Source organism: Strigops habroptila, chromosome 12 (assembly GCF_004027225.2).
Source record: "Strigops habroptila isolate Jane chromosome 12, bStrHab1.2.pri, whole genome shotgun sequence".
Taxonomy (NCBI): Eukaryota; Metazoa; Chordata; class Aves; order Psittaciformes; family Psittacidae; genus Strigops; species Strigops habroptila.
This window is the reverse complement of record NC_044288.2, coordinates 11,567,423-11,592,527: the sequence shown is the minus strand read 5'-3', so window position 1 is coordinate 11,592,527 and position 25,105 is coordinate 11,567,423. Positions and strand designations below refer to the sequence as shown.

General features: G+C 47.6%; 2 protein-coding genes across 4 annotated transcripts in view; both read left to right on the top strand.

Moving 5' to 3' along the window:
• Positions 1-2,992: 2,992 nt before the first annotated feature.
• On the top strand, positions 2,993-5,975 carry HNRNPA0 (heterogeneous nuclear ribonucleoprotein A0). The gene has a single exon (XM_030504151.1). The coding sequence runs from the start codon at positions 3,352-3,354 to the stop codon at positions 4,294-4,296; it is 945 nt and encodes a 314-aa protein (XP_030360011.1). The 5' UTR covers positions 2,993-3,351; the 3' UTR covers positions 4,297-5,975.
• A 6,543-nt stretch (positions 5,976-12,518) lies between these two features.
• Positions 12,519-25,105, top strand: part of KLHL3 (kelch like family member 3) — a 50,788-nt gene continuing 38,201 nt past the window's right edge. For 2 of the 3 annotated variants that reach the window (XM_030504149.2, XM_030504148.2), the window contains exons 1-2: positions 16,904-17,113; positions 24,424-24,540. In XM_030504149.2, the coding sequence (XP_030360009.1) occupies positions 17,100-17,113; positions 24,424-24,540 (131 nt within the window). In that variant the 5' untranslated portion in view covers positions 16,904-17,099. Of the gene's footprint in view, positions 12,614-16,903; positions 17,114-24,423; positions 24,541-25,105 lie in introns of those variants that run through there. The other variant, XM_030504150.1, reaches the window with a different exon arrangement.

Sequence of the window (25,105 nt, the reverse complement as noted above, 5' to 3'; positions counted from 1 at the left end):
TTATGGACATATTCTCTTCTCTAAAACTAGATCAAATTATCATGTCCATGCATTGAGATAAATGGATCTAAACACATGACATCTTTCCCTGTAAGTGGTTGTCAAACATGGACATTTAATATTCCTGTCATACTAATAAGTTATTCTTCAGATCTGGCTATAAAAGAGAAAAATCCAATTTAAGAAAAATCAGATTACTATATTGCAAATATTAGTCCTACTGGTTAAAGGTAATTGCAGCCTCTAAGACTAAAGCATGAAAACTTGGCCAGCTGATAGAAATGACTACAGTTTTACCACCAGCGTTAATCTCTGGAGTTGACACCATCTGAAGAGGAATAAGGAAGAATTTTTCTGCTGAAATGTTCAGCCTCTCTGGATTTCACCCGGGACTGTACTTAACTAACTTTCCAGTGCAGCCAATGTCACGCTTGTGTCTGTGAGTCTTCAAGGGTGCATTTCCACAGCAGCTGATCTGAACCAGGGGGTGTTGCAGTTCTGCTTCCTTCCCCTCCTGCCAGCACCAGCACTCATGGGATCATGCAAAAAAGTGCTTCAGAAAGCTGAGGCAGCTAAAACTGAGCCCTTCTTCATGACAAATTATTTTTGGCAGTCTCAGTTCTCTGAAGTGGATCGCTGTGTGTTTGCACAAGCGTCAGGGCTGGCACACGGGAGAAGGCAGTGTCACTGCTGGAGTGCGGCAATCCCAGCACAGTCAGTTCAGACAACTGTGGAACTACATCCTGACACAAAACCATTCCCACCAGGTCAGGAGAACCGGAGTACTCAGTCCAGGGGGTCTGATGATCATCTTTTATTAACCCATTCCCCAAACCCTCTGAACCTTGAACACTGCCAGGGATGGGGCAGCCACAGCTTCTCTGGGCACCCTGTGCCAGCGCCTCAGCACCCTCATAAGGACGAACTTCTGCCTAAGAGCTCATCTCAATCTCCCCTCTGGCAGGTTAAAGCCATTCCCCTTGTCCTGTCCTTACAGGCCCTTGTCCAAAGCCCCTCTCTGATATATTTGATTATGCGGTTATTTTCTCAAACATTGTCTCAATGTCTAAATGGAAACTTATCTCATTGTGGACATAATGAAGAAAGGAAGAAGCTACCTGAGGAGGTTGTGAAATTGCCTTCACTGTGGGTTTTAGTAACAGGTTAGACAATTATCTGTGAGGAGGATTGACATGAGTTTCAGAAACTATGTGGTGCAGGAGCCCCTTCGAGCAATGAAAATTTCACCACAAAAAAATGTTCTTTACACTTAGATAATTTCCAACATAAACCTCAGTGGGTGTAAGACTAAAATAAATCCTGTTTCTGATGGGGGAGAAAAAAAATCACTGTGATGAAAATAGTGCTGCAGTCTTCAAGCTGACTATCTTTAAGGTACTATTAAAGTATATATATAAAAGGAAATGCATCTCACTATTAGTCATTTCACAGGGCTTGCACGCCCTTGAACAGCTTTAATTATTCTACTGAGAAAATACCTCCTTTTTGGAGCTATAGAGAGATTTAAGGGTGAGAGGAGGAGGCAGTGGTGGGGTGGGAGAGAGGGCTGGAAATGGGGGAGCGAACAGTAGCAGGAAAAGCAAGGAGCTGCCTGAGAGAATAGATTGGGTGCTTGGGTAACTGAGCCAGCGTGTGCCCAAGGGGGCAAGAAGCCAAGAACATCCTGGCCTGTATCAGCACCAGTGTGGCAGCAGGGCCAGGGCAGGGATTGTCCCCCTGTGCTGGGCACTGGGGAGGCTGCACCTCGAATCCTGTGTCAGTTCTGAGCCCCTCACTACAAGAGACACATTGAGGGGCTGGAGCAGGGCCAGAGAAGGGCACCGGAGCTGGTGCAGGGCCTGGAGCACAAGTGTGATGAGGAACGGCTGAGGGACCCGGGGGGGTTTAGTCTGGAGAAGAGAAGGCTCAGGGGGGACCTTATCGCTCTCTACAACTGCCTGACAGGAGGATGGAGCCAGGAGGGGGCTGGTCTCTGCACCCAAGGAACGAGGGATAGGACAAGCTGCACCAGGGGAGGTTTAGATGGAGATGAGGAACAATTCCTTCAATGAAACAATGATCAGGCATCGGAGCAGGCTGCCCAGGGAAGAGTTAATGACTTTATAGATTGTGGTGTTTAGTGACATGGTTTAGCTGTGCCAGCACTGGGGAATGGTTGGACTTGATGTCTTGAAGGTCTTTTCCAACCTCATTGATTCTATTTGGGAAGCGGGACATGGGCACAAATGTGTGAAGAGCAGCCAACTAACGCTACGAGGGAGCAGAGAGGAGCTGGACAAACGGAGTGGTTAAAACCCCGGACGAGAGGAGTCGCCGCCCGTCAGGAACGTCCTGCCCGGGATGCCATAGAGCCAGGGAAGGTGCGAGGCTGCGGCCGGCAGGGGCGGCGAAGGGAACACAGCCATGAGGTGAGCACAGCCCCGGGGTCGGGACGGCGGCAGCTCTGTCAGCGGCTCACCCCGCTCCCCTCAGGCCGGGCGGGGGAACGCCGCTCCGTGAGGCGGCGGGGGGCGTTACAACGGTCACCGTTTCAAACGGTCACCGTTTCAAACGCTCCCGCGCGAGCCCCCCCCCTCCCGCCTCCACACACACCGGCGGGGCGGGGCCGCCGGGGAGAAAAGCGCGCGGCGGGGCCGGAGGGCGCCCATTGGCTGACGTCCGCGGGCATGACGCACCGGCGCAGCCCGCCCCGGCCCCTGCCCCGCCCCTTCTGTCGGCGCGCCTCGCATCCCCGGCCGCCATATCGCGACCCTATTGGCTGCGCGCCTCGTCCGTCACGGGCCAACCCCCGCGCCTTCTGCCGACGCGCGGCGGAGGTCGCGCTCTCTGATTAGCAGCCGCGCCCGTCGATCGCTGCCGGAGGCCCCGCCCCTTAAACGTGAGTCGCGGACTGCTCCGGCGGCGCGCTCTGATTGGTCTCGCCGGCGCGGGGGGCGTGCGCGGCGGCAACCGGGTGGGCGGGGCTCCCAGCGGCCCCTTTGTGTGGGCACCAGTCGCCGGCCGAGCTGTGGAGGAGCAGCCGCCGCCATTTTGTGTGTGCCTGTGTTTTGCCCCCTCCCCACCCCCCGTTCCGGCGGAGCGGCGGCAGCCGGGGCGCCCCCGTCTCTTCTGCTGGTCAGGTGAGGCGAAGCGAAGGCGTTGGGCCAAGCTGAGGGAGCCCGTCGCCGGCGGCTGCCGCAGCCGTAGCCGTGAGGTCGCGCCGTTTGCAGGAAGCGAGGGGGAAGAAGCGGCAAGACGGAGAAGGGGGGGAAAAAACCGTCAGAGCTGCCCCCCAACAGGAGGAGGAGTCTCGGCGCCAGGCCCAGGCGCAGCCCCGGCACCGGCGGCAGCATGGAGAACTCGCAGCTATGCAAGCTGTTCATCGGCGGCCTCAACGTGCAGACCACGGAGGCCGGGCTGCGGGAGCACTTCGCGGCCTACGGCACCCTCACTGACTGCGTGGTCGTGCTCAACCCGCAGACCAAGCGCTCCCGCTGCTTCGGCTTCGTCACCTACTCGGCGGTGGAGGAGGCCGATGCCGCCATGGCCGCGTCGCCTCACGCGGTGGACGGGAACGCGGTGGAGCTGAAGCGGGCCGTGTCCCGGGAGGACTCGGCCAAACCGGGAGCTCACGCTAAGGTGAAGAAGCTCTTTGTGGGCGGCCTCAAAGGGGACGTAGGCGAAGGGGACCTGGTGCAGCATTTCAGCCAGTTCGGCCCGGTGGAGAAGGCCGAGATCATCGCCGACAAACAGAGCGGGAAAAAGCGCGGCTTCGGCTTCGTCTACTTCCAGAACCACGACGCCGCCGACAAGGCGGCCGTGGTCAAGTTCCACCCGATCCAGGGCCACCGCGTGGAGGTCAAGAAGGCCGTGCCCAAGGAGGACATCCAGTCGGGCGGGGGAGGCGGCGGCTCTTCCAGGCCCTCCCGGGGCGGCAGAGGCGGAGGAAGGGGTCGGGGCGGCGGCGGATCCGGCAACCGGGATCACAACGGTCTTTCCAAAGGAGGCGGCGGTTACAATAGCTACGGCTGTTACGGTGGAGGAGGAGGTGGCGGCGGCGGCGGTTACGGCTCCTATGGCAGCGGCTCCTACGGAGGCGGCGGCGGCGGGGGAGGCGGCGACTACGGCAACGGGTACGGCGGGTTCGGCAGCTACAGCCAGCACCAGTCCTCCTACGGCCCCATGAAGAGCGGCGGAGGAGGTGGAGGAGGGGGCGGCAACTGGGGGGGCCGCAGTAACAGTGGACCGTACAGAGGAGGCTATGGTGGGGGAGGCTACGGGGGCGGCTCTTTCTGAGCTGGAGCACCCATACCCATTGGGGATGGCGTGGAAAGCCCTCCCTTTGATACGGGGCAGCTTCTAAATGGTTTCTCCCCTCATTCGCCGAAGGGCAGCTCCTTTTAAATGCCTCCCTGCTGTGGGAGCAGCTCCTAAATGCCCCCTGAGGGTCGCCTCTGCTGCCTGTGCCACTTCTTTCTCTCTGAAGATGGACTGGGCCCCACATACACATACTTTGTGTTACAGTCATTGATGGACTCTATTTTTTTATTATTACTTGGACCTTGGTCGTTTTTATACTAGCAACGAAAAATGTCTTGTTTTAATTTGTTTTTTTTTGGGGGGGGGTACGGGGTGGGAAATGTCTTGCTGATCTGGAGTAAAAACTGGGGAGGCTTATGGGGGAATTTCCTTTGTTGTAAGGACTCGATACCTGGCTCCTACATTTTTTTCTACAAAACCTACTCGGATCCCATGACTGAAAATTAACATTTCTGTAAAGGAGGAAAAAAAAAAAATCGTTTTTACGTTTTTTATTTTTTAAATAAATCACTGTGTTCATTGACCTTTACATGTCGAATTATTTTTCCTAGGATGCATTCTGTACGGTTCGAAGGCTTTTCTAGGTTCGAAGCAAGTGTTCCTCTGCTTTAAAAGCTCTATGTACCTAGAGTAAATATTTTCTTGCCAGTAAAGGTCCTAACTGACTTTTTTGCTACCCCCCCCACTAGTGGATTCGTTGGCTTTCAGACGCTCGACAGAGAAATTTCGGAAGTACTAACCCGTGGATGTGGTCTGTTTTTAAACCCCTTGTTCTCGCCCCGTTTGTGTGCATCCACCATCTTGTACTGGGCGCTTTGACGTGCTGACATGGTTGGTCAATTTTTTCTATAGGACTTTTTCCATCAACGTATGTACTGTGTAGTTTTGAAGAAATAGTTTGTGTTAAGCATGTGCTTCATTCATATGAAATGTTCCGAATTTCCGATTGCTTAGTTTCAAGTCCTCTTCTCGGTTTGTCTGTGTATGATTCCTTCCAGGAAAGGGTCGACATTTATCCCGTCTTAAAACGCGTACTTGTTTTCATAGTAGCGGGTTAACAGACTTTTCACTCTGAACTATTGTCCTTCGTTAAAGTTCCCCGAGAATCTCTCGCAGCACCATCTACCGACAGGATGGCAGCCCCCTTGCTGCAGGCTTCGTTACAGCAGGAGGAAAATTGGTTTGCTAACGATTGTACTAGACTTTGGGAAGGTATTTTATGCCACTAGATGACTGGTGTAGAATGCGATGACATCCGCATGTGAATAAAGATGGGCTCCATGAGTACAGACTGGAAAAGGAATGGATTTGCAATACCTGCCTCAGCACCTATTCTTTTCTTTCCTTTGAGTTTTAATAATTACAGTTGCCCATATTGCAAAATGCTAATCTAAACTACGTGGGCAAAGTGCTGTGATAAATGAGCCAGCAAAGTGTACCAGCAACGTAGGTGCCCGTTGTAAAGCAAAAGTCTCTGTGTAGTCTGCTTGATTAACAAATGTATATTTGTAGCCCTTTCACGCAATAGAATTCAAAGTTTGTTGTTTATTAAAAAGCATAATGTTTTAGGGGAAAACTGCCTTCCTGCATAGAAATAGAGAATAGCAAACGTTTATGGGTTTATGGATATCAAATAAAGATTTGAATTCCTTATATACTTGAGTGAGAGTATGTATGATACGGGACATGGATTTAACAAGTACCAAGTTATTTTGACTTCAGGTTTCTAAGCACTTAGTCTTTCATGCTGATGTTCTTTGGGACTGCATCTTAAAAGCTGCTTTTTGGCTTTGCTCCAGATATGCAAGGTACTAGGCATGTAATTCCCACTGATTCCAGTGGAAAGTTCAAATTGTAGGGATTTGTGCGTCTGGGCTGAAGGGTTTCGCATGAAATGTCAAGGCACTGTCAGTCTTTGATGTCAATCTAACTTGATGTTGACTTTGGTTGAAGTTAGTCTTTCTGTTGCTATTAGGAGTAAAACTGGCATCATCTTGATTATCTGTGTGAGCTTAAATAAGCAGGGCAACCTTTTGGTATCACAGGGTTGAAACCAAGAGCTGTTTCCTCTTGATTATGATCATTTGTGGCTCTTACAGTGAAACTGGTTTGCTTTGGCTTCGCTTTTGTAAATGCGTTCCAAGAAACTTGCTATTTGCAATTATGTTGTTATATTTTTATCTCAAACTTGTTTTGCCTCTGTTGTGAACCAGTGTCACTGATAGGTTGTTGAAAATGCAAGTGATTTCAGAGTTGTGTTTGTAAAACACTGCAGGTACCAGCTCTTGTCGCTGGGCAGCTTCAGGTGCTTGGTTTTATTTCAGTTCACTGGGCTTGAAGCTTTTTACTTTACCTGTGCACTTTCAAACCATGTTGACAGTCATCCTTGGACTTGAAGCATGGCTTTCCTTTTGTAGCTGAAGTGAACTGTGGAGTTCTAGGTCTTGTGTTGGTTTGGGCACACGATTTAGCCCCTTGCAGTGGTGAATTGCCTTCACCTTATCAAGCGAGAGCCTGGTTTTGAGTGAAATAGTTAAATGCACTTCTCTGATGTGGCTTGTCATTTGACTTGGGAAGGTGAAGATTTGTGCACCAACTTTACAGTATTCTCACATGTTACATGCCATGAAAGAGTATGTTGGTACTAGAAACAAGTAGGTTTTGGAAAAAAGTGGCTTTGTGTGAAATCTGATGGTTTGGCCAAGCTGAGTTTGATAACTGTTGTACTGAAGCATGCGTCTGATGTTCTATCTGTATGCAATAGTCCTCTTGTAGGACTAATGTGTTCCTGAATACAAGTAGATCCCAGAAGCTGCACCTGTGGGAGGCAGTTTGCTGCCTAATTTCTCCCTCAAAAGATTGTTGTCTGTTTAACAGTGTTCCGTGGTGCGTGTCTTGAGTAGCTGGGACTTGCTCTGCTCTGACCTCTTGTGTCTTGGGAGCAAGAAATTCCGTGTGACAATGCCCGTAACATTTGAAAGGCTCATGTGAGTGCCTGTTAAATAAGGGCTAGGATGTACCATGGAATATGGGAAGAGATGCATATTTGTCTTGGATAGCATTAAAGACACAGTGACTTTAAGACTCTCTTTGGATATAAACCTATTTCTAGGAGAGTTCTGAGTAAACAGAAGAGATTTGCTGATAAAGCTTTGCTTACGTATCTAATGATATTAAGTAACTTTCTGACCCCTGGGTGGATTTGTCTGCATAGAGGTGCATAGGAAGAACTAAGACGAAATGAAGTATATAGCTGGCATGTAAGTAAGTGTGGGACCGTGCTCTAGGATGGTTGTGGAGGTAGAAATAAAGTAACTTCAGTTTGCTATTTGGTAGTTTAGTTTTGAAGTACATGTGTGTGAAATGAGCTCAGTAATTTAATTACCTTCAGTTCAGGAATGAACACTGGATTGTGGTGGTTTCACTTGGGAGAAATAGGAAGTGAGAGCAACTCAGTTACTTTCAGGTTGAATCATGAAAGTAGAAGTGCAGCAGTTTTCTTAAAGCACAGCTATTCTTTTCATAATCTGTGTGAGCAAGAAATTCCCCAAACCAAAGCTTTTCAGAGGCTGCAGTATCACAGTGTAGCTCAGTGTGTTGTGATGTGTGCAGATTTAATAGTAACGGGTGTTCCTGTCTACTCTAATTTGGTCTTGATTCTGATGCTTGTGTGACTTGTAAACTTTATTTGGCTGATAAAATTAGCCTAACATCCTCTTTTTATCATCCTGATGACTACTGCATTAAAAAGAAACATTCTGAACAGCTGTACATGTAATGAATTGATACCTGCACAAATCGGTGGCAGCATCTCTCCCTTGTTCTAACGTTAGGGGCTGAGAAGGTAGTTCAGAACAGCAGTAACAGCTCAGACAGCTTCGACCACAGTCAATCTCAGTGGGTCACTGTATTACAGCTGTGGCAGACTTGCAAAATAAGCTGCGCCTTACCCTGCAGGCCTGTGTGGACAGCCTTTACCCTCCAGAATTGAGCAAGCTTTAGGTTTGTGTTGGGTGTTGAAATAGTTGCCAGTGGTGCAGCTGCAGTGCCGGCTCTCGCAGGAGCTCAGACCTGCGGGAGGCCAGTGGCGTGTGAAGCAGCGGCGCTGACCGGAGACGCGCTTGAGCTGTCAGACACTTTGTGCTTACAGACTTCACCATCGGTGAAGCTGAAATACTGGAGGTGGTTAAAAATGTAATTCAATCCTCAGATTCTTTATGGTGTTCTTCCTCCTCCCCCGTGGGTCCCCTTCTGTAAAGCAAAGTTTGCTTTCATTTAGCAGTGCAAGACCTGAGTGGATAGTACAGGGCAGAACAGTGGTTTATTATCCTGCCCTGTCAGCTGATACTGTTGTCACACTCTAGTGGCATTCCTATTGCTGAAAAGGGTCTGAGCCCGAGTGGTCCTGAGGACCCCAACCTCCCTTGAAGTCTGAAATGGAGCAGCTTCTTTGTAATACATACCTCAGAATGTTCTTTCTGAAATGCAAAAGTTTGGTTTAAATTACTAATCTCTAAACATTAGAACTGAAGGGCACCCTTCTTATAGGCACACAGGACACACGAATGTGGTGTGCTTTGTGAGAATGGGATTTGGCTCCTACAGTCTGTGAGATGTTGGTTTTCTAACAGAAGGCAGCTTATCCAAACCTTTTAAAAGGGATCGTTTGTCCAGTTGTAGCTATTATGGATCAGTGTTTATCACATAACCAACAGTTTGTACCATGTTTACATGGTATGCCTTCTTTTGGACCTCTAGTTTCTATGCTATTTAATAGGAAGATGACATTTCCAATAAGTTTTTCAAACTGTCTATATATAACACCTTGGATTAATATTGGGTCATTGAAAGTGTAACACCCAAAAATTCACTCTTTCACCTTAGCCAGAGGTGTGATTTACAAAACAACGGGTCATTTGATATTTGTTGCATCACTGATGCTGCGATCTGGTGTATGCAGCCCTTAAAGATGAGCTTTCTCCTTGTTTCTTGTTTCTTAAATGAATAAAACGGTTCCATCCCTGCTTCTCTTTAAAACGTGTTTCACAATGCAAGCACACGGCAAGGAGTTCAGAGCCAGCCTCAACAAGCACTGTTTGCTTTGGTTGATGGGCTTTTTCTAGGTCTCCTGTGGAAGTATTACTACTCTCTTTTTTCTGGTGTGTGCATGTATATGCACACACTTTACCTCCACTTCCATTTAACTTCAATGAACCTTTGTTTGTACTGTAACATAAGTACTACTATTGATGGGTGTCAGATGTGAATTTCTTATACCAAGATGAAAGTCTTTCTGCTATATATCTTTAGGTAGGAATTTCCTATCATTTACCTCTATACTAGGACTTGGAAAGGGCTGATGGAGTTGGGTGTGTTCCTCCTTGAAGTTCCTTTGACAAATCCTAGTCTTTCTGCTGCCTTTTCTTCCAGAACTCTTCCATTTCTGTTCTATATAAAGGGGCGGGAATATATTGTCACTTTTGAACAGATACCTCTTGCTCATATGGTTCCAAAAGTGTTTTAATCATATCTATATTCCGCTTAAAAACATCTAACCCATCTCATGGGGAAAATGGGTAGGGGAACACTGAAAGAGCAAGGGCTGCAAAGCTGTAGTTTGGTACAGAAGAGACATTCTTCAGATTCTTGTGTTTCCTGTAGTTTTCTTATCTACTGAATAGTCTGAACAGTTAAAAAGATGGAACTCCTCAGGTCTGGGCTGTAGCAAAAAAAAAGGAAGGGGGAAAATAAAATTCAAGCACTGTTCTCTGTCCTTGGTTCAGCCTTTGCAGTAGGAGCCCTGAACTAAAAGTTGCAACAGAATTTTCCCAAGTACTTTCTCAGCATAACTTGGTTTTGGGCTAAAAGTCTGTTAGGCAGAGCTGTGGTACTGCCTAGTGCTGCCACAGAGAGCATCAAGCTTAGAGCACTGGCTATTCTCAGATTGTCAGCCATCCAAGTCACCAAAGCTCCTTAACTTCGACAACTAGATGTCAGGCCCAGTCAGACTAATAATGCCATCTGTGTGAGGCAGCTGGATATTAACCCTCTTACCCTGATGCGCAGAGTTCTGTTCCTGAATGCTTTCACAAATGGAAAATACACAGATTTGGAACGAACAGCTCTTCCTCAAAAAAACCCATCAAAAATCCCAAACTCCACTATGTAGTGCTATGTATAATTTTGATACATATTCCATTCATTAAACTGCTATAAATATCTCCATGTGTAATGCAGTAAGGAATCGATGCCAATTTAGAAAGGGATTAAGTTTCTGTCTGGAAATGTGTCAAGATGCACATTTGCTGACTACCATCAAAGTACAAGTCACTGATGAACATTGCAGAACAATTCCTTCGAAGCAGAATGAGTCTGAAAATACTTCTGTTATTGAACTGCTACTTTATACCATGGAATTGCCAGCTAGTTTGTCTCTCAGAAGCTCTGTTCTCACTGGGAATACAGTTTTGGATTGAAAGGCATCTGAAAATATGCTGTTAGTCTGTAATCTAGTCAGTGGAAAGGATAAATCTCAGTCTCTTCTTCATTTCTGTAACTCTTGCTTTCTGTGGATTTACAATGGGCTTTTGCTCTCCATAAAATCCTGAAGGAAGTCCAGGCACTGACTGGGAAGAAGAAAGATCAGGAGTTCAGTCTCTATTTCCAGCATAGAATTGGATTAAAGGACTGCTGGATAAAATGGACGAGTAGTGTTTGGGACTGGAGGTTCAAACTCTTGTTCTCTTTCTCTGTGCATCAATCCCTTGTTTTCTTTACTTCACACTGACAGAGTTTCAGTGGAAAGCCTCCCTCTCCCAACCACACACCCTGATGAACAAATTACAACAACATGGGCAGGGCATGGCCCTGGGGGAGGCTGTGCTTACCTGGCTGTTGGATAAAACCACAGCCCTGTCAGCTGTGTTTTGAAACAGTTTATTCCTATTTCATCCTCCAGATCCTCTACCTCTTCAAAAGGGTCGTCCTCTGGATTGGGGCTCGCTTACTCCTATTTCATCCTCCAGATCCTCTCCCTCTTCTAAAGGGATGCCCTCTGGATTGGGGCTCACTTACTCCTATTTCATCCTCCAGATCCTCTCCCTCTTCAAAAGGGATGCCCTCTGGATTGGGGCTCACTTACTCCTATTTCATCCTCCAGATCCTCTCCCTCTTCAAAAGGGATGCCCTCTGGATTGGGGCTCACTAACTGCTCCCTATCTGGGTTGCAGCGTGGTGAATCTTAACCTCACTAGGTAACAAATTCAGCCAAAGTCCATCACTATGTGGTTTACATTTGGCCTTCCTTAATTGTATTCTTTCCACCACTGTTGGAATAATGATGCTCCATTTACTGGAGGGAGCTCCTTTGGGTCCTGTCTGATTGCAAGTTCAGGACTTCTCCCCTGAGGTCACTGCAGGACTGCGGGGTGGTTGTCGTTGCAACTGCTGATGCCTCTTGCATAGGATATTTAGCAAAGTGTGTTCTGCCAGAGAAGTCATGCTGGGTTTCTCCTGTTGTTTTCATGGAGATATGTGTATCCTCCTGGAAAAGAGATCCCCAGGGGGTTTCAAGCCTTTGCAGTAAGTAACCTGGAGCGAATCGCGGCGTCTTTTCCCCTTTAGGCCCATTGGTCCATTATTTTCTGCAATTTTAAATGTAGGCAAATGATTTTTTCTGTAATTACATCATTTAGAAGTTGTGATTGGAGTTTTCTTTTACGCGCCAGCTAGAATCTGGCCTCCTGCTCTGTGGTACCAATGTTACTTTCAAAGCCTCTTCAAGGCATGAGCTTGGTGGTGGAGCCGCATCACGTGTGTTTTGGAAATGTTACGTTGGGTTTGTGTGTAGCTGGTGGCAACGGGAGCTCTTGTTTTTGGTGTGCTGCGGAGTCAGGTGAGAGGGAGTTGGGAAACGTCTCCTTTGGAAGGAAGATTGGGAAATGAAGAGCTGGGCTTGTTTTGTTGCTGGTGCTGCTCTAGGCCAAAAGTGTTGCAACGTGCTGGTGCCCCATGCTCTCTGATGCCTTCTCAAAGCATGTTTTCTTTCCCCCCGCTACAGGGTGCCCTTCTGCATGGAGAGAAAGGGAAAGCTGAGCCCTGAAAAGCACACCACAAAAGTCCAGTAAGTGAAGAGAAACCCGAGCTGAGCCCCTGACATACAGCTCCCACTCTGAATATGCTATGGAGATTGAGGAGAAAAAGGTGTTTGCCCAGAAAATACCAAGCAGGATAATGAAGGACAACCTGTTATCTGCAAGGAAGACTTTCTGCGTGAGCCAGCTTTTCTGTTCAGGTAAAATATGAGTGCAGAAACTATCTTGCCTGAATTTTTGTGTGGCAGCTGTGTGATTTACTCATTTGTCTTAATGTTGCAGCATGTAGTGCTGCGATACCAGGATGATGGACTGTGCTGCTTGGCTTTTGCAGAGAACAAAACATGGAATGTTTTAAAAGTTTTCAAGAAGAGAGTGAGGCAATGAGAGTACAAGGAGTAACAGTAAAGAGACTTGGACTGGGGTGGCGAGATCCTATATGGGAACAGGTTGGTTTATGCTCGTCTCTCAGAGTAACACTATACAGATATTAAGCCATACAACATCTCTATGAAGCATATGCTTCATAAAGCATTGCCCCTTATTGCAGAAGGTAGCAGTGGAAGCATTAAGAGATATAAAGACCAAGAATCACATTAAAATGATATCTTAACACGTAAGCAATGGAAAGTTTCCCACTTCTTGGACCATAACCTAAGCTTTTTCTCGAGTCCATGTGTTGAGCCTATAGCAAGAACTGTACGTTTCAGGAAGTGCAGAAATGGGAGTCAAAACTAAGGACTCACAAGGCAGAGAGACTTGGGAGTATTTAAGGCATCTGAGCACCGGCCATTGCCTTTGTTCCAGTGCCCACAGCAGTTGGTTTCACAGCTTTCTTCCTGAATTGAGAAATTCCAAACCATAAAATCTATCTGAAAATCTCCCAGCAATTTTCCGATGAGTAGTATGACTGCAGGGCAGGAAGTCTGTGCTGCTGGCATGGCTGGCTGCGGGTGATATCAATTGCTTGGGCTACAGGAAAGAGTAAGAGGAGGAGCAGGAAGAACATCTTCAGCTTTTCTGTCACTGATGTGTAGGTGAGCAGGAGGATGGCTGGAGTAAAGATGGCCAGGGGTTGCCATTCTAAAGGTGGTAACGTTATGAAACTTGGGGTAAACCCACTATTTTTACAGGAAAGGTGCTTTATGTTAGAGATCAAAGGAAAATGTATTTCGTAAACCCCAGCAGACGTGTGGAAGCGGGACATGTACCAGCAGAGGGCAACAGCTCCAGAGGCTGGAGGTGCTGGTAGCTTCTGCAGCATCTCAGCCTGCAGAATTGGGCCCTGGTGGGGCAGAGTGCTGGGTGGGGGCTCCAGCCCACTCTCCTCTACAAACCACACACTGCACAAAACAGAGCTTCAGTGGGAGTCTCTTACCTCTTAAGCTGCAGCTGCCAAAACATCACTGATTCCAGCTCTGGGAAGGTCCCTACCTACAAGGCCTCCTAGAGCTTCCTTCTGAGCCTGTGGTAACTTGGATCCCTGTGAGTTGCTCCAGTAGCTAAACTTTCGCTGCTGTTTTGATTTTGTGACGTGAAAGTAATATGGCATGCTCTAAATCCTGGCAGTGCTTGGACAGCAGATACCTTCAAGACTTCTCTGTCAAGGCACCTCGTGCTCTGGGTCTGCTGAGAGAGCAGTGCCTGAGTACCACCTCCGAGTGACTCCAGTTAGCCACCGAGATACCAAGACATCTATTTCAGTTGATATCTTTCACTGTTTTTCTTACATTAATTTCTTTCGTGGAGCTTTTCCCAGAAAACACATGGTCTAAATAAAGATCTATCTAAATGAATATTTACTTAACTCGAATCACAGAATAAGTTTAGTTGGAAGAGACTTCTGGAGGTGATCTGGTTCAAACACCCCTCAAAACAGGACCAGCTTCAAGATTAGATCAGGTTGGTCATTCAAAGATATATTTTTCTGGTTACTGCTGAAGCTGTGGAGGTTGATAGGGTGTTGTTTGAGTGTATTGATGCTCTTCACAGAGTTAAATCCTCAGAAGCACTTGACGTGCTTTATTTACAACCTCAGGGTTAAACCAGCAGCCAGACTTGAGGCTAGGAGAGAGTTTTGGATCAGATTGGCAGGGATTGTTTGAATTCCCTCCCTTCCTGGCATTTTTATTGAAGAAATTCCTTGCAGTCATAGGGACACTGGCAATGCTTTGATCTCTCCTCTCCCTGTGACTCATTAGAGTTGGGGTTTGGTCTTTCACTGTAGATCTGAAGGTTGTCACAGGAGTCTGGAAGGGTTTTGGTGGGCCAAGGGCTGATGGTACTGGCTGGAAGGGGTGTTCTGTGGAGACCTTTCTACTCTGAGCATTGGTTCTATGGCTGTCAGTGATTGAAGGCAGAGCAGATGCAGGAGGAATTTGGGACTGCTTGGGACTAGGCATTTTTGAAAGAGGCTGGAAGAATTCCACCGATCAGGTGTTACTAATTCCTTTTAGCTGGATGCTTTTCCAAGGTACCAATCTTTGCGTTTAAAAACAAGCAAGGAATTTTTGTATTGGGGTTGTTACACAGTCGTGACTAGTTTGCAAGGTTGCTATAATCTCCGATGGCTGGAAGATGCTTTTGTCCTATTCCAGCAAGGACTATTCACTGGTTTGCTCTTGTCTGTCCCTGGGATTTACCTTTCCGTGGTTGCTATTGGCATTTATAGAGTCCAGTGGTACATGTGCTGGTGGGGTGAAGCACGTAAGAAGGTGTTGCTGGTTCAGTTCAACCTTGGGTGCCCCAGTGCTTGTGTTGGCTGAAGTGAGATGCAGATTTTTATGGTGAAAGCCTAATGTTACTTAAAAACTGTGTGGTAATAAACATACACAGGTACTTTGCAGGAATGTCAGGACCTGCTCTTCTATCTGGAATTCTTATGCTTACTGAGAGGCTTACTCAGTGGAAACAAGCTCTAGCCTTATTTTCTAGGTGAATTCTACTATTTTTAATAGTTTTTTCTTTGCTTTGAACTCTTGTGTCGTGCAGTTTTGCAATAGACACTGGGGAACTACTTGAGGATCTGAATGTCTGAAACTGATGGTTTAACAGGATTCCCAAAAGGAAAATGCAGGAATTTTGGCTGAATTCTGTCTGAGGTTTGACTTCACAGCTTTATCTGTATTTCTTCTGCTTATGGTGTTTAAACATTAGCAGGACTCTCAGCTTTCCATCCCCATGGGACTTGGATAAAGTCCTTTAAGTTCCAGGTGTGTTAAGCTTCCTTATCTGAGGAATGGGAGTGATGACTTTTGAGATTCTCAATGAGCTTTTGAAACCCTCATGTGGAAGGCACAGCAGCATCTGTTCGATTGTCACTGCTGATACCTAGGACAAAAATGAGGGGGAAAAAAATAGATTTATGTAGCAGTGCCTGTATTTGTAACAATTAGAATAAAAATGGCAAATGTGGTTTAGTCCAGTGCTTCAGGCTAAAGAGCACTTGCAGTTTAGAAGAACCCAGCATGTGTTTGGCCTGATGGATTGCACAGAAGGACAGCAAGATTTTTATCAATTTGGGGGTCTGGATCCTGCTTTCTGCAGTGGGACCCTCAGCAGGTCTGAGCATCATGGGCCCTCTCCTGCCACTGCTGTCTGCATGGGCTTGAACTGGGGATTTTCAGTGTGCCAGAACTTTTCTTTAGTCTGTGGATACACAGATTGAAACTGTTACGGACCACTCTGCTCTTCTACCATCTCCACAGAGGCCAGCTCTTGAGCTGGGGAGGTGATGGCACTCATGCAAGGTCTAAGATCAACAGCTGATGGATGGATGGATAGATGGGTTGGAGCACAAGTCTGATGTTGAACCTCTGAGGGAACTGAGGGTGTTTAGTGTGGAAGAAGAGAAGGCTCAGGGGGGACCTTTTTGCTCTCTACAACTACTTGAAGGGAGGATGGAGCAAGGTGGGAGTTGATCTCTTCTCCCAAGTAACAAGTGATAGGATGAGAGGAAATGGCCTTAAGCTGCAGCAGGGGAGGGTTAGATTGGATAGTAGGAAAAATGTCTTCCCCAAAGGGTGCTCAGGCATCGGAACAGGCTGCCCAGGGCAGTGCTGGAGTCACCGTCCCTGCGAGTGTTCACACACCGTGTAGCCGAGGCCCTCAGTGACACGGGTTAGTGGTGGCCCTGGCAGTGCTGGGGGGCGGTTGGACTTGATGACCTTAAAGGTCTTTTCCAACCTGGTTGATTCTATGATTCTATGGATGGGTGTTGGAGGGACGAGAGCTGCTCTCCCCGGTGCCAGCTCTGTCCCGTGGTGGTGCCCGGTGGGTTCCTGCTGTAGGAGCGCTCGGGGCAGTGCTTTGACCTGTTTTGTCCCCCGCTGCCGCAGCCGGGGTCGTGCCCGCGGCGTTAACCGGAGCCGGGGCCGGGAGGGCGCTCTCGGGGCCGGGCTTCGCGGCGCGTCCTCCTTTCCCTCCCTCCCTCCGCCGCTGCCGTTGCCCGGAGACGATCGCAACTCGCCGGGGGAGGCGGCTGCGCGGCGGCGGGGGGCGGTGCGGCTGCGGCGGCGCTGGTGGCGGTGGCTGCGGCGGGGCGCGCCGGGATCGCAGCGCTCCGCTCCCGCAGGAAGCGGCCCGGGGCGGGGCGGCCGCTCGCAGCCATGCGGGGCCCGGCGCGCTGAGCCTGCCCCGCCGCCCGCCCCGGCCCCGGCCCCGGCCCTGGCCCCGCCGCGCCGCACGATGGAGGAGGAGAGGTGGGTACCGCGGCGGGGCTTTGTGTCCGCGGCTCGGCGGGGTGCCGTTCCCCGGGGATGGGGATGGAGCTCCCCGGGGCGGTGCGCAGGCATGCGGGACGCGGCTTGCGGGGATCCCCCCCCCCCCGCCCCATCTCCTACCCACTCCTGCCCGCTTGCAGAAGCACCTTCAGCGATGCGCGCTGCCCTTCCATGGCTGGATGTTGCACTGTCATGGTGACAGGCTGCTTCGCCCCGTATCCGCACAGCGGAGGAACGGAGTGGTTTTCCCGTTGGATGTGTTAGATGTGAATAACGAGGTGGGAGAGAGGCTGCTCCGGGGGGTGTTTGTGGTCTGGGGTGCTGCAGGGTCGACAGGACGTGCCTCGCAAAGCACTGGGTTTGTGTCTGCCTCGCTTGTACCTTCAACCTCCGGCCACTGACTTGGGCATTCAGGTGGAGATATTCCCGTTGATATTTGCTATCATGAATGAACCCCTGTAAGGTCTGTGGAGGTTTCAGGGGTCGATTTACCTGTCTGTGTGCATGGAGGCTGTGCCCGGGTGCTACGGCAGGCAGGAGGGGATCCCGTGTCTCCCTCACATGGGAGCTGGACCATGCATGGAATAGACTTTATTCCCTGCAAGGCAGCTATGTTGCTCCAAAACCTGTGTGCAGAAGGGCTCGCGAAGTCTATCTGATGTCCACTGAATGTGTAAAATAGGTGATTGTTATGCAGGGACTTCATAGATGCCAGAGGGACATTGAGTGTTTCGGTTCTGCCTCCGTTCTTCCTCCCCTGAGTCGGGCAGGCTTTTGCTCACCAAAAGCTCGCTTGCACAGCTTCAAACTAAAAATGAAGCTAGCTTGGGTTTAGGTTTTTGGTGTTTCTTTACAAAACAGGATATGCCGAGTGCTTCCTTTTGTGCTGGTGACCTTGCAGGGGCTGGGGGAACAGAGAGGGGGCTTGACCTGCTGGTAGTGCTAATGGCCAGGGCTTGGCAGAAGTTTCGTTTAAATATGATACATTGGAAAATCAGGCAGGGGTCAACCCGCAAATTCTGGGAATTTTCCCTCTGCTGAGAGAAAACACTGGCAGCAGCCTGTGGGAGCTGCTTTCCAAGCTCCGAAGGGCAGCTTTGTACCCTTATGTGACTCAAAGGTTGGAAATTGTGTGTGTATTTCATGTGCAAAACACAGCTTTCAGCCTGCCACATCTCCCTTTAAATTACACTGTAGGGCTTCTGCTTCCTGTGAGGTGTGAATGGCACCTCTGGATATTAATCCAGGTAGTAATTAATTTCAAGTAAAAGCTTGTCAGGCTTGATGCTAGCCCATGGAATGGGTTTTTCTTCCCTTTTTTCTTTATATATATGTATATATAAAAAAATGAGCCTAGTGTTTGAGGAAGTGGAGCAGGGCTGTTTTGATGCCCCAGGCTGGGATCATCCTTGGCACTATTACCTATTATCTTTATTTTCTGGTTACCAGCAATGGTCTCATTCTGACCGGAGGCCTTTAGCTGGGGATACAGCAGGGAAAAAGTCATCGGGAAAGCACCTGGACTGTTTTGCTTCGTCCTTTTTCCCCAGACCATCTGTTTTTAGGACATGAAGGACCATCCCCATCAGCACATTCTCTGCCTCTGGAAGTGAGGAATGATTACCCAAACTGCTGCTTGTATTTCCAGTTTTCGGGAAGGGAAAGGCAGTCCCGAACTGGTTGTGGGCAGTAGCGATGCAGGGTTTGACTCCTGGCAAGGCAAGCTGGAAATACTCACCTGCTTTCTGGTGCGAAAGGGCACGTTGTGTGGGTCTGTGTTGGGGCTGCTTTGTCTGCTCTGAGCAAGTCTGGGAGGAGGAGGTGTTAAAATGACCTTGGTGGGTGAGCACCGTGGGCTGGTTTTGTTCTTGTTTTGTGCTTTTGCTTCACATTTCAACTCAGATGTGTGTCATGCAGATTAGACCTCAAATTTTACACTCTGTGGCTTTCATGACAGCAGAATTCCCCCTGGTTTTTAACATTACTGCTTTGTCCATTTTTGCAGTGGGTGAGGAACACATTATTGGTGCTCACATCACCTCTGACTCTGGTCCCGAGCCTGCCCGGACTCAAATATCCTGATAACTTGCACATCCGAGTGGTTCAGTGGTATCATGTGCCCATGTCGTTGCACATGGGCAGAAGCAGCTGGGGGCAAGGGGATTTTAACCTAAAACATCCACATTTGGCAGGAAATAATGTCAGAATCCTGTTTTCCTTTTACTGTGCTGATAGGGGCTTTCATTTTATGGAGAAATTACGTAAGGCATGGGGCTCTGGTTCTGAATATGCAAGATGTGTTTGAGTTTGAATAGAAAAACAGCCCTGGAATGTTATTTTTGGGGGTTAAAGAATTAAAATGCCTGTAATTTTAACTTTGAGTTTGAGAAATACAATATTTGCCTTTGAAAGCAAATGGTATTCTTGTGTTTGAGTTATTTTGTGTTGTTTCCATTACTGTCAGCAAAGACTTTTCTTCTCAGTAGTTCCTGAAGTCTGCTTTTCCCCTGAGGTCTCCTTTGATACGAATATCCTTTTTGGAGTCTGTTGTATACCAATTGTGTGTTTTTCTAAGCTGATCTCTCCATGTTGATGGAGGCACTGAAAAAACCCAAGCAAATAGGAGAATAATATTGCTATTAAAAAGCCCATAATCCTTTCCATTCTGCTTCCTCCCATACGTTTAATGAGAATATGTTTCTCTGAAATCCTCCCCAAATCCATCTCAGTATTTGGATTCCTTCAGTCATGGTTTTTTTTCTATCTATCTCAAATGCAGAAATTGAGATTTTAATAAAGAAGCTATGACACTGACACCTCTTTCTTACTGTGTCTGCCTGACCTGAGGAATAAAACTATTGGGCATAATGTATTTGCACCATGATGTTGGCCATTGATTCTAAACAGGGAATTGTGCCAGTTAGCAAAATGAAAAATCATTTCACCTTAAGATTAAATTAATATTTTGGTCTCCACTTATCTTAGTAGAGAGATTTAAGTTTGGAACACTAGTAACTGCTATTTGGTATCTATCAATTTTTTAGATCAGATTAAATATCTATCTAAATTTTTGGATCAGAGCTATGTCAAACCTCGCAGAAACTGAACATTAGCATTTGATGGTCATGATTGTAACATATACTGCAGAGAAACTCCATTTGCTTTGAAAATGTACAGTCAGCACATCACTTTTAAGTCAACACATGGAGATGAAGTGCCCATGGAGGTGTTGGAGGGCAGGTCTCTGAGCACTGCTGACTCTGACCAGTGTGATGGGACCAGTGATCCAGCAGATCCCAGCCTGTGGTGTGCAGGCAGGAGATAAGAGCAGCAACCAGAGACCCCCCCAGTGCTGCTTATTGGGTTGAGGCTGGGCTGGACATGTCCCATCATCTCTCCAGTGTAAGAAGGTCTGAAGGAGAGCACGTTTGAGACCTACCTCTCCTTTAGGGTGAACTCCTGGCTTGTGTAAAGCCGGTGGTAGGATTGGTTTTGTCAGAGCTGGGATTTTTGTTCCTGGGGTTTACCAGCTCTCTGCACAGCAATAATCTTGCCAGGGGACAGTTTAGCTCTAAGGAAAGCTTTTATTCTTTCATGTAATCTACAAAGACATCTGTAATTACTGCTGGTAACTAAGGCAACGCAACTTTATAGCTGGTACATGCGTGCAGCAGAGCCACGGGTTATGGGGTTTAAAATACCTTTCTGGTGGTTGGTATGTGGCCGTGCTCAGGCAGGAGCTGTGAGCTGAGCCCTGCTAGTGGGTGTTGGAGAGGAGGAACATGGTGTGAACAGTGATTAGCTTCATCTGCTTAACTGGGGACTCTCAAATCAGGGTTCATTATGAGGGGCAGCATTGAAAGGCTCTGCAGGAGGTGGCAGTGGGCTTGGTGCTCTTTGGAAGGAAGAGCCTCTGCTTATTTTAGGAGAATCCTGCTGTGTCCCTAATGAGGATGTTCATCTAGCCCAGGGAAATGAAACCATTTGTCCATTTGCTCGGTGCATGGCCTCGGATAGCCCAGGAATAGAACAAATTGCTGGTGGCAGCCAGCTTGAGAGTCCTGCTGGTGCGGTAGGACGTCAGGCAGGCAAATGGGAAGGTGCTGGGGGAAAGTCTCTGGTCATGGGGTGCAGGAGCTCTGGTCCAGCACATCTGGGTGCTGTCAGGCAGTACCTTTGATCAGAGGACCCTATTCCTCCTTTGCTTTGCTCCATTATTCTAACAACAGCATAATAAGTGCAATAATTCTTAGTATTGTGGGGGAAAAACCCTGTGCAACGCACTGTTTTGGTCTTCTCAGAGGTAGTTTTTACTCTGTGGCAGGTTACATTTGCTTGGAGCGTTTAGGTTCTTGCATTTCTACATTGGAAATGTGTCAGTGATCTCTGAGAGTGCGTGCTTGGGGGTGTGAAATCTTTCTCCCAGATAAAATCGTCCTCTGCCCGTTACTGGAACGCAGCTCTGTGGAAGCTGAGTCAACTCAAAGATGAGTTAAAGGCTCTTGGCCATTAGTTTTTCAAATGTGTTTTTTATGAGTCATATGGAAAAAACTTTAAATAGCATATCTTGGGGTTTTATGAAACAAGTTCTTAACCAGACAATCCGCAGTGTTTTCTTATGGTGAGCCTGTGGCAAAGTGGGGAATCCACCCTGTTAATAATGCTGAGGATATCTGTAGGAGGCTTTTTAAGAAGTTACTTTTCATGCTTTTTAGGAAGAACTGTTTGAGCTTTCACAGGAATTCTGAAGCAAGGTTTTTGCTTTTAACATACACAAACATTGGTGTAGAATAGACAAACATTGGTGGACTGGAGGTTTTTGAAGGCTTGTTGATCTGACATTTACTTTGGTGTTCAATGAAACTTGTCGTGTCCATTGAATTGCGTCTTTAGCCAGCGGTAAAGTTTGAACCTAATCATTGGTCTCCAGCACTGGAGTGCTAATAAATACATAAATCTCAGTGGTGTGCTTTTCCTTATTAAGGAATCCCTGTGATTTTTGTGTGCATCGCTTGATTATGGATCCCACGGGTCTGTCTTTGACCACGACCACAGAAGCGTTTGATGGCGGTGGGGCTGTCCTGCCCGCAGCGATGGGTAGAGCTGCCTCTGCCTTTTGCTTTCACTTTCCTATTTTGCTTTTTCTTTCTGTTTTGGTTGTTTTGTTTGCTTCCTGTACGTGTTTTGGCTTTGGAGACTGGAAGCTCAATGAAGTCATTTGCGCTTCCACAGCCTCATTTTTCACCCTTGGATCTGGTGTGCTGCAAGGGTATACGCTGAGGTGTTTAGAGCCATGGTCGAACTTCACTTGGTCTGAGATTTCAACCAGGGCTTTTGATAGATGCAACACTGAGGTGTAGCTGAATTTGGGGTGTCCCTGGAGCAAGGACACAACCTCACTGAGGTGTGCAGACCTGGAGAAGAGGCGAGTGCTGCTGCCGCTCCGTGCCTGCGAATGCCGCTGGCCATATGTGCAGCACAGAATGAGTTCAGCTTTCTTCAGGGATAGAAAAGATGGTTGTGTTGTTGCCTGTTACAGTCCCTTGAATGCTGAACCTTTAACACGAGGTACTCTTCTTCCTGAGGTTTTTTCCCTTTCAATCCAGCCATGCTACGCTAATTGGATGATGATTATAACAGAGCCTGGGAAGTTGTCTCCCTCGCCGGGCCGTGTGCTGAGTGGTGCTGTGCTCAGCCTTGCGGCTTCACTTACCACCAAAAATACTTCACTTGCTCAGCAAAGTGAAAGAATTGGACTTGGCTGGTGGTTGGCATTAACCTTTGTGTCGGGCACAAAGCTGGGGGCCGCTCAGTCTGCAGGCGGGTATTCAAGCTGTGTGCAGCTTTGCTGCTATTCAGTGGCTTCTTCTAAAGGAGAAGGACAGTGCAACCCACTGAGGGCAGCTGGGGGGCAAAGAGCTTTGTGTGGTCTCAAGGAACACTGTGCTGGCAACGGGGAGGGTGTAGTGTTCAGCAAGGGCTTCACACCCTGCCAAGGTGTAAATTGTGAGTAATTGTGTTTTTTCAAAGGATAAATAGATAGATATACATGTGCATGCATAGAGGCTGGAAGACTGTTCTGGAGAAAGATTCTTCCACACCTCTCTGGCTTTGAACCTTTCTTCAGACACCAGCTTCTGGTCACTGGTAGAGCCACAATGCTGGGCTGCCCAGGCTGTTGGTTTAACCTGATTCGGCCTTTTCTATCATGATACAAGCCCAACCAAAAAGGTGGCAGGGAGGAGGGGACAGATGTGAAGTTGAGTGAGACTGTGTATTGGAAGGAAAACTCCAATAAGGTCTCCAGTCGGGTGCATGGTGGTAATGGGGTTACCTCCTGAGGTCTGCCATTTGGTTGGGGTCTGCTTTTGAGATGAACAACCTTGCTTGACTTGCCTTGTTTGCCTTTACCTGCGGGCAGGTTTGAGCTGTGGGTGCAAGCAAAGCAGGGACCTGGCTCTAAATGCTGCTGTTTTCATAGGCAGAGACCTTTAGAGAGTGATTTCTCACACTTAGATCAGGGAGGTAGAGATATTGACCCGATGTCAATTCTGTACAAAGAGCCAGCGCTCCCAACAAAGCAATGAGGACACGTATGTGCCTTAGGCACCTGTTGGCCTGGTTAAACACAGCACATAACTGGGTGCATCTGGTTTGACATTACCTATATAACTGGTGGTTCTTGGTAGGCAGGTCTGGTTTAATGATTCCTTCTATACATTTTAGTGGCACTAAACAGACCTATTTCTAAAATGGAAATGGGATGTGGCCTCTGTAATGCTTGGGAAGCTGTGCAGGGAGTTTTAATAGTCCTTTTCTACTTGCCTCTATAGAAGATGATACAAGTCATGTATTGTGTGCTCATGTTTTTCAGATGGAACATTGAAGACTAAACTTCTCTTTCTCTGTATGGATGTTAAAGTATCTGTGGTACTCTGGTAGTTCCCAGTGCTGAAGTCTCTTTCTATTCAGTGAGGCAATTATGTTCTGGCTTGAATTTCAACTTATACTGCTTTCCTGGCCTGAAGCCTGCAAGGCTGGGCTTTGTCCTGAAGTGTTTGGGACTTTTTCCTTTTCTTCCCTACTGACTGAAATGCGGGCTGGGTTGGCTTTCGACATCCATACAGAAGTAGCTGTGTTTTGTGATGCTGTTCATATGGTGAACCTGAGCTGACTAACAAACATCCAAGCACATGCATAATACCCTGTGCTGCAGTTTTATGATACTTCTTTTTTTTTAAGCGTCACTGAATCAAACTTTCTGCTCCTTTTTTTGTCCCTGTTTTTAGCATTAAGCAGAGTTCCCGATCCTCTGACACAGCTGAAGATGAAAAGGACCAGTGCACAGTGACAGTCAACCCCTCTCACATGAGAAAAGCATTCAAGGTCATGAATGAATTGCGGAGGTACGCTTTTGGCTTAATGGGCACCCTCTTGTGTTAGCAGAAACGTGCTGATTGGAACAGAAGGGCTCCTGGGAGACTTAAAAGCAAATATTCTGTGCCATCTTTGTCACTACTAATTGCACGTAGAGAATTAATCAACAAGTAGGAAGAGACAGCTTAAATATAGTGGTGGGTTGCTCTTCCCCATCTCAGACCTCTCTATCTTCCCAGCAGAAGATGGCTCAAGAACATTAGCTGAGCCATAGCCTTCATTTACAGATGACAATTCATTTAGTCTTTTCCATTACTTACAGCAAATTCAGCTGTAAAGGATGTTCTTAGCTAATGGTCTGAAAACCAATAATAGAACATTACAAACATTAAGACACCTACGCGTAATTACAGACCAAAGATTATGAATGTTCTTACTCTCTTTAACTGGCAGTGTCGCTCAGTCTGGGCTCAGCACTCCAAAGGAGGGGGTGTAAAAAAGGCAACAACTCAGGAAGAATGTCAGCTCTCACTTGCAAGTTTAAAACCTCTGATACTGGTTAAAAGAGAGCACCTTGGTCTCTACACAGCTGCA